General features: G+C 42.9%; 1 protein-coding gene across 1 annotated transcript in view; it reads left to right on the plus strand.

Moving 5' to 3' along the window:
* The window catches only part of LOC104946764 (abnormal spindle-like microcephaly-associated protein homolog), a gene marked incomplete at its 3' end in the record, with an annotated part of 20,964 nt that overhangs the window by 4,157 nt on the left and 4,622 nt on the right, over window positions 1-12,185 (plus strand). Inside the window, exons 4-11 of the mRNA XM_010772646.1 lie at window positions 3,791-3,936; window positions 5,548-5,633; window positions 5,729-5,941; window positions 7,316-7,520; window positions 7,881-8,029; window positions 8,453-8,581; window positions 9,040-9,234; window positions 9,549-12,185. The exon at window positions 9,549-12,185 is cut by the window's right edge and continues 358 nt beyond it. Coding sequence (XP_010770948.1) covers window positions 3,791-3,936; window positions 5,548-5,633; window positions 5,729-5,941; window positions 7,316-7,520; window positions 7,881-8,029; window positions 8,453-8,581; window positions 9,040-9,234; window positions 9,549-12,185 — 3,760 coding nt within the window. The remainder of the gene's footprint in view (window positions 1-3,790; window positions 3,937-5,547; window positions 5,634-5,728; window positions 5,942-7,315; window positions 7,521-7,880; window positions 8,030-8,452; window positions 8,582-9,039; window positions 9,235-9,548) is intronic.

The following is a 12,185-nucleotide window of genomic DNA, read 5'->3' on the forward strand; positions in this document are numbered from 1 at the left end:
CGGCTCTCTTAGTGAGGCGAGCCAAATGATCCGGGTCACTAAAAAGAGCCCGGAATTCCCATCACTCAAATACGTAAAAGATAGTATCTATAAGGGACGGCCTCCAATCAAAATTCAGTCACGTGCCTTATGTTGTTTCCTTCTCAGCTATGAGTAAAGACCTGCTCCGTGGCTTCTCCAGGACTTCCTGAGCGAGAGGGGATCCTCCCCCGCCACTGGGCCTACCTGGGGTTACCAGTGTCCCACGTGCAGACGGCTGGACGAGATCAACTTCCGCTGTGAAGAACTTAGCGGTTGACTTGAATGCCGGCATACGTCTATGTGGAGTGCACAGCCTGATTGAAATGTGATGCCTGATCCTGTTGGGATATCGTTTCTCCGAGTTCAGGCATCAAAGCCGCAGGCTGAGGGATCTAGTGTTCAACAGAAAAGAGGGATTTCCCTCCTAAGGATTCTCACTGAAGGATGTTTCTCTCTTACTGCCTTGCCAATGTCAAAAGTATTTGCACTCATGTAGTTTCATTCTCACATGTTTGTGTGTGGTTTTCTGTCTTGTATTGAAGTTAAAATTAAGTGATAGCAAGGACCGACACCTTGCCCACCTTGAGACTTCAAAAGTCGGGGGTCTTGGTAAGGCCAGGGCTGTATATGCCAATATTATATTGGATATGAGAGTAGAATTGATTTATTTTGGTAATATCTTTTCCAAATATCCCTAGCAATTACATAGAATGTTGTCTCCTTTTCCAGTTTTAAAAGGCTGCATTTGAGTCATATCCCATCAATGAATTTACCATCACATTTTCACCTGTTTCTCAATTATAATCAACATTAGCACTGATTATTTCCCAGCGCCAAAAAAGCAACACTACATTAATCCTCAAAAATCGATTAGTAATATTCGATCAAAAATAAAGTTTTTTTCTCCATATCACCAGCCATGTTCTTGGTGTGTTTTCTTGTAATTCGGTTGACTTGGAAAATTGAATGGGTAACTCAGTGAAACCACATTTTACGTTTAATACTAATATTCCACATCTCTGGCGAGGAATCAATGGTATAAATGAACATTCAATGATTTTTTTATTTATTCATTAATTTCATTTATTTGTTGCCCTGCCCATTACAGAGCCCCTTTGCATACCTACATTAATTGAAAAATCCATACATCTCAATCATAGCCGCTATTGTATTAGCAATCAAAAGCCAGGGCGCCATCAACAGGCTGTTTACCCAGTACATGCAGGAAATTATACCTGAATATTATCTCTGTCCAAAAGTTACACCATATGTACTCAAGTACTTTTCCAAACTTGTTTCCTGCAAAAATGAATGACTTTTTGCTTTCATATCCAAATTTTTCATCCGAAAAGTGTTTGTAGCTGTTGTCTTAGTGATTTGGGTCTCAAAACATCAAGCATTCAAGTGATTTTTACCAGTGCTTAAAGTGCCTGTGACACGATTTGGCCCCATCATCCAAACCCATCAATTTGAGTACAATATTGTCCCCCTTGAAAACTGTTACTGAACTGATTTTGGATATTTGTACTTTTGATAACCATTAATCTGCCCCTTCATGTTTGACCAATTTCACTGGATCTGTCGGACGATTCTTCAACTCCCGCCAAATTATGGGTGACGTCAATGCGGGCACATGCGCTCCAGCTGCACCGTTCAGGATCCCAGCATCTGCATGTAAACGCACGATGGCGGACACAGGCAGCAAGCTGCAGACAGCGCGATGACAGTTTTAATTTTGAAACGTGTCTGAGAGCTCATATGAGGCTGAAGGGATCGGTTTATTTTGTATCTGTTAGAAGTTTAGGAATTAGTGCGTCAATATTGGGATCCATACGGTCAATGTAGCCCAGTGGTTGGACTGGACTAAAAATCAGCCCGGACTCTCGACCGGCCCACTTCGGTACAACTAGTAAATTGTCAACGGGGGAAGGGGGGATGTGCTAGTGACTTAATCCGACCGGCCTACTTCGCGGTACACGGCCCATCGTGATTCCGTCGATGGCCAGTTCCGCCACTGCACCCCAGCCCAGCCCACGTAAAACTGTTCCAACGGGGGGCCTCACTTCAGGGGAAACCGGTGGACCTAGTGGTCCGATCGGAGTGAATAATAATAATAATAATAATAATAATCCGTGCATTTTATCCATTAATTTCCCAACATTATGGTAAAAAAAAACACACGTTTAATCATGTTGGTGTACTACTACAACCAGTGGTGTAGTTGGGGGATGTTTTTACTGGGTGGACGGGGTGGTGGGGGACGGAAGACCACTATGGGACGCGCTCGGTGAACTGTCAACGGGGGGGGGCTTGGGGACCTCTGTGTCGCTGTCAGCGCAATTTACATGATGCTCGTTTAGACAATATAATAATAAAGGGCGGTGCCGGCTGTCAGCGAACGATCCGGCCTTTCTGCGCGACTATCACTCACATGCGGGACATAAATCTCAAATGTGTGGGACGCGGGAACAAATAAATAAAAATGCTGTGTGTGCCAGTCGCACAGTGCGGGACACCTGGTCACCCTACACACACAGTTTCTGCCCCGTACACATCCATCCATCCATCTTCTCCCGCTTATCCGTGGTCGGGTCGCGGAGGTAACAGTTCCAGCAGAGAGCCCAAACCTTTCTTTCCCCTGGCCACATCAACCAGCTCTGACCGGGGGATCCCAATTGCGCTCCCGGCCAGCGAAGAGAATATAATCCATCCATCTGGTTATAGGTCTACACCTTTGGTCCTCTTTCCCAGCTGGGAAGTCCTGGAACACCTCCCTAGGGAGGGCGCACCGGTTGGCATCCTAACTAGGTGCCCCGAACCACCTCAACTGGGGCTCCTTTTCGACGCGAGGAGAGCGGTTCAAACTCCGAGTCCTCCCGGATGAACGAACTTCTCACCTTATCCCCTAAGGGAGACACCAGCCACCTGCGGAGAAAAACCCATCTCGGCCGCTTGTAACCCGCAATGATTTTAGATGTAGGCTATTAGACTTTAAAAAAAGAAATCATGCTTCAAATAAGTGGGGGTACCGGCGTACCCCCGCGTCAACCGCCCACTACACCCACTGAACTCAAAAAGCTAAGGTTTGTTTCTCATTCAGGAAAATCAGACCGGCTCAAACAAAAGATTTTTAAAATCATCATCCTAACGATCCATTTAATGTATCATATCTTCGCCGAATTGACATGAAAGCACTAATAAATGTAGTTTAATCCACTTGAGTTTACAAAAATAATCAATTTGTTTTTATATCACATCCGACGGGAGGAAATTCAGCAGCTCTCACTACCGATTTGTAATCCTAATTTAATCATCATCTTCACCACGATCATGTATGTTTAAGTTCGCCGAATTGACATGAAAGCACTGACATATATGAATATACTGTAATCAACTTCATTAAAACGTTATTAACGTGCCTAAACTCAGTAATTCACCATTTCTACGCATGACAACACACTTTGTCCGTGTTTGGCTCTCTCGCCGCACAGTGAAGCGTTCCCGCATTGACGTCACTTCCGGCTTCCCCCAAAACCTCAAAATGAGTCGAAGGAATTTTCCCGCGATGTTCGAAATTATTGATATTTATCGGAACGGTATCGCTTTTTCTTTTTTAAACTGACGGTTCGAGATTACTAGTAGCCCACTATTTCATTGCACAACAGTTGTTGGGTTCGTGTCACAGGCACTTTAAAGTTGCCAGGAAAGGCAGAAAAAGATTCTTGTGCAGCTTAATTATGAAGTATTTTTCTCATGTTGGGTTTCGCAGGCGTGTGATGGAGCTCCTCATCCAGGACTGGAGCATGTCGGCCAAACTCCGCCTGCCAGCCATCAGCCGCCTGCAGAAGGTCCACAACGTCGACATGGCTCTGCAAGTGCTCAAAAGCAAGGGGGTGGACCTCAAAGATGAACATGGTAATTCAAATGTTCTTCCTGAGCAAACTGCAAAAACAGAGACTCTAAACCTGGAAGAATGTTTGTCCTCCACTAAATGATACGTTTTTATGTTCACGCGTGATGTCTTCTTTAAAAGATGTGTTACATAGTTTAATTGTTTTATTTTGACATTTTCCACTTCAGCATGAACATCTGCCATTTCACTGTTACCGCTTTCGTGTTTGATCACAAACAGCTACTGTTGCTCAGCAGCGCAGCGACATCATCGGACTGCTTGGCCTGTTATGTGACAGAGTGTTTGTGCGATTTTGCACAAGTGAACATGTGTGACTAAGCAGTCCACGATGAAGGGAAGTGCTTCACAAACATCAAGGAAATACAAAAATTAAATACTAACTTTGCCTGCCACTAAATACCTAAGAAGAAAAAATAAATAATATATTTAAGCAATAGCTCACGACAGGCCGTAGTATATGGTCATTATATCACAGTTAAGGGGCGTGGTTCGGCCCGACGCGAAGCGGAAAAGCAAACTGCATGCAGTTTGCTTTTCTGCCAAACTGTATACAGTTAAATCGACCGGACTTCTTTCTGCAGATGTGAGCGTCCTTAACAACGATCAATAAGTCCTTGCTGCACATTATCCCTTACATGTTTCCATCTTAAGCTTTGTTAGTTAGTTAGTTAGTTTCGTAACGGACGTAATGTAACGGTTGTAATGGTAACTGTTGTAACGGTTCTAGCTTTTCTCAGACGTGGAGGGATACTGACTTGTTGTGAAAAGTAACTACAATTCTACCCGTGATATACGCGCAATATATCACGGCTAAGAACCAATCAGATTGCTTGATTTGACTTGTCTGTTTTTATAAATATATGTATAGTATATTTTATATTAGGCTGCACTTACTACAAATAATTAGTTAAGGGGGACCTATCATGCAAAATGCACTTTTGTACGTCTTTTATACATGAATATGTGTCCCCGGTGTTCCAGGGAACTCACCAAGTGTCAGAAAACACAACCCTCTCTTTTCCTCCATACCCAAATCTCTTAAAAGGGGGCTGCAACGGATCTGATACAGACTGATCCAGATTTGAACACTTCTATGACGTCACAGAAGTGGCGCTACGGCTATTGGGCCAACTCCACCAATCAGGAGGAGACAGCCACGGACATTGCCGTTTGAAAGCGCTGGAGATGCTTTAGTACATATGCCAGGCCTGTAGATGGTGCTGTTCTCACAGAATCAGCCCATGAAAAGACAGTGTGAAATTGAGCGAAATGAGGAATGGCTAAAATGCATGATCTGTTTGGTATTTTGAAAAATAAAAAGTATAAATATGCCTTATATAGGTATGGTCCTACACTATAATATTCAAATATAGCATGATAGGTCCACTTTAAGTTCACAACACTTGTTCCTAAAGCTCAAAACAATGTCTTTTTAATTATTGTTCCTTTGGTCAAACCTCAAAATATTTAATTTGCAATAATAGGAATTGCATTAAAGCAGTGTAATCCTCACAATATTAAAGGATGTTTTGACATTTTTGATAGCCAATGATTTGAGTGCAATAAACTTAATTTGATTTGTGGAAATTAAAGATTTGTGTCTTCACTTCCAGGCTCGAACATTGATTCCAGAGACGTTGTGGATGGACACAGAGAGAAGACTCTGAGCCTCTTGTGGAAAATCATCTTTGCGTTTCATGTGTGTACACTTTCTAATAGGGCACAACATTTTGATACAATGTTCACCTGTGGGAATGAGTTAATTGATATGCTGTACATCAAATGATCCTTAAGGTGGAGGTGATTCTGGATGGGGAACAGCTGAGAGATGAAATTGGCTTCCTGAAGAGATCCTTGAGGGCCAAGCGGAGGCTGGCGTGCCTGAGGGCCGACCGGGGTCTTCAGCCGAGTCCTGCAAAGAGCCAGGCGCCGTACCAACACAGCAGCTCCAAGATCACCCTGCTGATGGACTGGGTCCACGCTGTGTGTGACTTCTACAATCTGAAGGTGAGTTTTACACATTGAATTTCAGCCCAGACTTTCTAGTTGAATGATTTTTGCTAGTAGCCAGGATGCAGTGATACTCTGTTTCTGTGCTGCACAAATATACACACATTTGCTCTCCACAACAACTGTTTAATATTTATAAAAACATAACATTTTTGTTGCTGTGTTTTGTAGTTTTGTCTTGTTCCTGTTATGTTCCCGTTTTTGTCTATTCCTTTGAATTGTTTGACACTTCCTCTGTTTTAGGTACTACCTTCGGCCCCAATAAAATACAAAAAAATACACTTTTTAAAAGTAACAAACAAAAAACGTTTTTGTCTACAAAACAAAATTGAACTCATTATACACTATACTATAGTCAAAGTGTCTTTACCACATATTAACCTAATCACCAGAAGAAATATCAAATGCCTAGAGTTAGGGGTGGGCGATATGACGATATATATCGTCGAGACGATATTAGGTCTCCACGATATGCCTTTTCAGGGATATCATATCTATCATGATACAGAGAGTCACTCATTCATAGAATGTGAGTGCTGTGAGTGCTGTGAGTGTTGCGAGTGCACCAGGTTAGGATTTTCATGACGGCCATGCCGTCATTGCCCCTCGGTCTCTCCGTGAAGCCCCGAAAATAATTGTACGTCCTACGGCCACCATGGCCTACCCCTGATACTGTTAAAATCTCGAAGTTGCTTTAAAAGCGTCAGAACAGTGGTTTCTGAACTGCGTTATGTTGCGTCCATAACGGACGCAATGCGAATATTCTCATCGCTCTAACCGCTGGAGTTTCACCGCGGCTGTCAGCTGTGTTTACTCCTGTCATTCAAAAAGGACTTGCTGGAAAGGGGGCGGGGCTTATATCCATGTAAATACTGTGGTGGAAACAAACTACGACAAAATTAACCTATTTTACCATGATTTAATTGTAATAAACCAAGCTTTCTAGTCAGGATTCAGACAGTATTGCACTTCATTTATTGTATTGGTTGATTCTGTTGGCTTATAATTTATTTTATCAAAGGTATTTATATTGTTTTTCCCTTTTGAAACAGATGTTCAGTTATGAGAATTAAAACCAGCTTGCAATGGTATCTTGGTCTGTTACTCCTTTTTATTTTAGTTTTTGTTACCTTGTAGGTGCTTGTACTGTTGAGTAACTTGAAAAATAACCATAATAACCGACATGAAAAAATATCGTGATAAATATCGTCTATCGTGATACTGCTCGAAAAATATCGGGATATTATATTTTTCAATATCGCCCACCCCTACCTAGAGTCTTTCTCAGTACTTTTTATTTCCCTAGGCAATCACAATCATACAATTCCTCACAAGTGCTTCCTTAATAAAACGTTACGTGTGTCTGTGCAGGTGGAGAACTTCACCGTGTCGTTCTCGGATGGGCGCGTCCTCTGCTACCTCATCCACCACTACCACCCGGGCCTGCTGCCAGAGAGGGCCGTCAGTCACAGCACCACTCAGACGGTGGAGTGTTCGCCGAGGGGACGGCTGGAGCTCAACTGCTCAGGCAGCGACTCTGACAACTCCTTTGACTGCCCGTCCACGGGACTGAACGGTACTTGTGTGGGGTGTCTTCAGGGCAAATGTCTGCATTAGTACATTGCTTGAACTGAGACATTTAGGGTGCAATTTTTAAGAAAGTATTTTCAGATTGATAAAGATGCAAAGAGATATTCAAAAAAATAAATGTGATTCATATTTTAACAGAATGAAACAAGTATTTTTAAACTTGCTTTATTTAATATTCAGGGGTCTGTGTCTAAAAGTAACGAGCTAGGGTTGTTTCATGGTAATATCCTTTAGCTAAATATTATAACCTTTAACCTGAAGAGTCTCCCTTTTTTAAGAGAATCTGAAGACATTGGAGATACCGCAACAGACTGGTGATGACTTTATCGGTTATTTTTGTGAACAGGCCCAGACTCTCCGTCTGTGGAGTTCAAAGAGCTCCTGGAGAATGAGAAGAATAACTTCAGACAGGTCAACACTGCAGTTTCTTACCTGGGCGGAGTTCCTGCCATGATCAACCCAGCGGACATGTCCAACACCATCCCCAACGAGAAGGTGAGCGCAGACAGGTTTCCTCCTCCCTCTGCGGGAACACAGATCATAGTTTTTTAATTTTTTAATGCAGATTGTAAGAAGCTGCTTAACATTCCAGTCCATATTTACAGTGCATAATACATTTTACACTGCAGCAGACTATTGCATGGAAGCCCACCACATCTTAGCTTCTAGTATTGTTCATGTTCATAAATATCCCTTCATAGGTTTAGCCCCAAAGTTATGTTTTGCTTTGAGGCACAATAAAAGGACCATAACAGTGGTTTTGCAAAAATATGCCCAATAAATCCTAGGAGCTTACAATGTCTTCACTGTGCAATATCAACTGGCTTTACCTTTGGTCATAACATATTTGTAAACTCTGTAAATGGAGTGTGATGAAATGCTACACCTCCACCTTCATCCTGATCTGTTTATTTCCAGGTTGTGATGTCTTACCTTTCCTTCCTGTGTGCTCGTCTTCTGGACCTTCGGAACGAAACCAGAGCCGCTCGAGTCATACAGGCCGCCTGGAGGAAATACAGGTTAAAGAAAGACTTGCAGCTCTACAAGGTGGGTTCAGTGTTTGGTACAGCTGGTTAGTGCTGGAGTTTGACTTCTTTTCGATTTATTTTAGCAAATTGAAATCAGTCGTGGGTGAGACCATTTTTGTCTGGATGGAATCATACTTAATCTAAAGCTAATTTTCAACTTTTTTGTGCTTGATTTTCTTTTCCTGATTTCTTTTCTATAGTTTTTAGTTGTTACACAAAAAACACTGTTTCCATGTGGAAAACAGGTGGAAAACTGCTGTTTGAGATATGAAGTACATGCATGTACAATTTGTTATTTAATTAAACATACTGTGCAAAAGTCATATTTTTTATTATACTTAATGATTACATTTCAAGAAAATTTATTTCTAAAGTAAATGGAAAGATACACCTGAGTATTTTCTTGTACTGAAACACAGAAAAGTATAAAAACTTAAAAATGATCAACAGTCATGTTTAACTTTTGTCTGGTTATAGGAAAGAAACATGGCTGCTGCGAAGATCCAGCTGGTTGTGAGGAGTTTTCTCCAGAAGCGCAGAGCTAAGAGACAGAACCAAGCTGTCATTATCATCCAATCAGTCTGGAGAGGTTATGAGGTCCGCAACAGGCTGAGGCTAAAAAAACAGGCCCAACTTGAAGCTCTACAGCATGAAGCTGCAACTGTCATTCAGGTAGGTGTTAGCATTATGAAAAGGATTGTTAACCAACATTAAAGACCAAATTCTACATGTACACCTAAGAGTTTTTCATAAATTATGTATAAAGGATTAAAATACTAGTCATTGCAGTAGAAGTAAAATGGTACGCAATTTGTATTCTCAAATGGCTTTAACTTGTTGAACAACACATTGATGTTGACCTGTATTTAAATACTGTCTAGCCAACATTTACAACTGTTTCCTTTGTATTTATTTATATAAACCTAACAGCTGTTTTATCATGAAGCCTGTCGTGTAATTGGTCTTTGAATATATTCCCCATACAGGCCCAGTGGAGGATGTTTTCGTGTATGAGGGGTTTCCAACGTCTCAGATACTACACCATTGTTGTCCAAGCACAATGGCGAATGAGGAGTGCAGCCTCTGCTTATAGGAGAATATCCTGGGCGGCAACTGTCATTCAGAAGCACTCTAGAGCATGGGCTCTGGCAAAAAGAGACCTTGAACATTATATTCACCTTAGAGCTGCAGTCATGAAAATACAAAGAGGATACAGAAGATGGAAAACCCAGAAAACGGAGAAGGAAAACTGTGCTGCCAAAGTGATACAAACTGTGTTCAGGAAATGGTACGAGGACCAAATGGCTGGGAAAACAGCTGCTGTTGTAAAGATTCAGTCTTGGTACAGAATGCAGACGTGTCTCCATCAATACAAAAAGATAAAGAGAAGCACTGAGCTCATTCAAGCCCAGTACAGAGGTCATGCACAGAGGCGCTGCTTTCAGATGTTAAAACTACAGCACCACTCGGCTATTGTCATTCAAAGTGCCTACAGGGGGCATGCTGTCAGAAAACAGGTGGCAGAGATGAGATGTGCAGCTGTCCTAATCCAGAGCTGGTTCAGGGCCTCCGTCGAAAGGAAAGTGTTATTGAGGATGAAATGTGCTGCAATTACCATACAGGCAGCCTATCGTGCGAAAGTGGCTCGAGAGGCCCTGAAAAAACAGCACAAGGCAGCAACAGTAATCCAGACAGCTTTCAGGAAGCATGCTACCCAAAGGCGCTACCTTGTCCTGAGACAAGCTGCAGCTGTGATACAGCAAAAGTACAGAGCCACAATTTTGGCTCGTAAGACAAAGAAGGATTATGATGCCTTTAGGAATGCTGCACTTGCCTTACAAGCTCACTGGAGAGGCAGAGCTGACAGGAAGAGGATGGAGAAGCGGCATCAGTGTGCCACTCTGATACAGGCGCATTACCATCGGCACAAATCGCAAGCAGAGTACAGGTCCAAGAAGGCCTGTGCTTTGGTTATACAGCGTCACTACAGAGCTTATGTTGCTGGAAAGGAAATGAGAAAAACATACCTGAGCATGAGAGCAGCCTGTGTTACACTCCAGGCTGCCTTCAGAGGCATGAGAGTTAGGAAAGAGCTGAGGAAAAATCATAAGGCAGCCACTGTCATTCAGTCCTCAGTTAGGATGTTTATATGTCGGAAACGGTATTTCCTCCTCCAAAGTGCAGCGATTGTCATTCAAAGTCAATACAGAGCTCTTCTGTTATGCAAGGCACAGCAAAAAGAATACATAGCGCTAAAGCTGGCGACCTTAAAGATACAAGCTGCCTATCGTGGATATAAATTGAGAGAAGATCTAAAGAAGAGGCACAACGCTGCCAGAGCAATCCAAGCTCAGTTCAGGATGCACATGATGCGTATGGCCTACCTTGCAACCAAGTGTGCTGCCATCATTGTTCAGCAACGCTATAGGGCCAACATGCTCAGAGATCAGCAGATGCAGAGGTACAGAACAATGAAATCTGCCGCTGTAGTTATCCAGGCAGCCTATCGTGGCCAAAGGGCCAGAAGGAAGATTGTAGAGATGCACCAAGCTGCTACAATCATTCAGAGGAAGTTACTTGCTATTCGGGATAGAAATAGGTTCCTAGCTCTTAAAGCAGCAGTTCTTGTTTGTCAGCAGAGGTACAGAGCGGTGACTCTGGCAAGAAAAGACTGGTTGGTCTATATGTCAAAGCGCAGGGCAGTAATTTGTCTGCAGGCAGCCTACAGAGGATGTAAGGTCAGAAAGCAGTTGCGTATCCAACATTCGGCAGCTATAACAATTCAGTCTCACTTCCGAAAGTATCAGCAGAGAACTTACTACAAGACCCTCTGCCGGGCTGTCAGTGTTTTGCAAGCACATTACAGAGCCAATAAGAAAATGAGAGAGGAGATGAAAGCCCTCAGGACCATGAGAAATAAGGCTGTTGTCTTACAAGCTGCATTCCGAGGAATGACATCCAGACGAATTGTCAGACGAAGGCATCAGGCTGCCATTGTTATCCAGAGGGCTTACAGAGCCCACTGTGAACACCAACTGTATCGGACCTTAAAATCCTCCATTCTTACCATTCAGCGAAGGTATCGGGCCAATGTGGCAGCAAAGGAACAAATGGAAAAATACCAAAGGGTGCGCAGTGCTGCTGTTGTTATCCAGGCAGCACACAGAGGCAATCGAGTCAGAAAGGAGGTGGCTCGTTGGCATCACGCTGCCACTGTGATCCAGTCATCATTCAGAAAGCACAGAGAGGAAGTCAAATTCCAGGCCATGCGTCTGTCTGCCATTATCATCCAGAGATACTATCGCTCCTGTATTCTGCAAAGACAGGACAGAGAAAAGTTCCTGAAAGTGAGACATTCTGTCATTATCCTTCAAGCAGCTTTCAGAGGTCATCGTGTGCGAACTAGAGTTGCCAAAATGCACAGGGCAGCTACTGTCATTCAAGCTAACTTTAAGAAGCATAACCAGCAGTCAGCCTTCAGGAAACAACGCTGGGCAGCCTGTGTCTTACAGCAGAGGTTTAGAGCTCAGAGACGGAGAAATGCTGACATAAAACATTATCAGGAGGTCAGGAAAGCTGTTATTGTTTTACAAGCCGCCTTCCGTGGGCTGAAGACCAGAAGA

Source organism: Notothenia coriiceps, unplaced genomic scaffold (assembly GCF_000735185.1).
Source record: "Notothenia coriiceps isolate Sejong01 unplaced genomic scaffold, NC01 NC01_scaffold00011585, whole genome shotgun sequence".
Classification (NCBI taxonomy): Eukaryota; Metazoa; Chordata; class Actinopteri; order Perciformes; family Nototheniidae; genus Notothenia; species Notothenia coriiceps.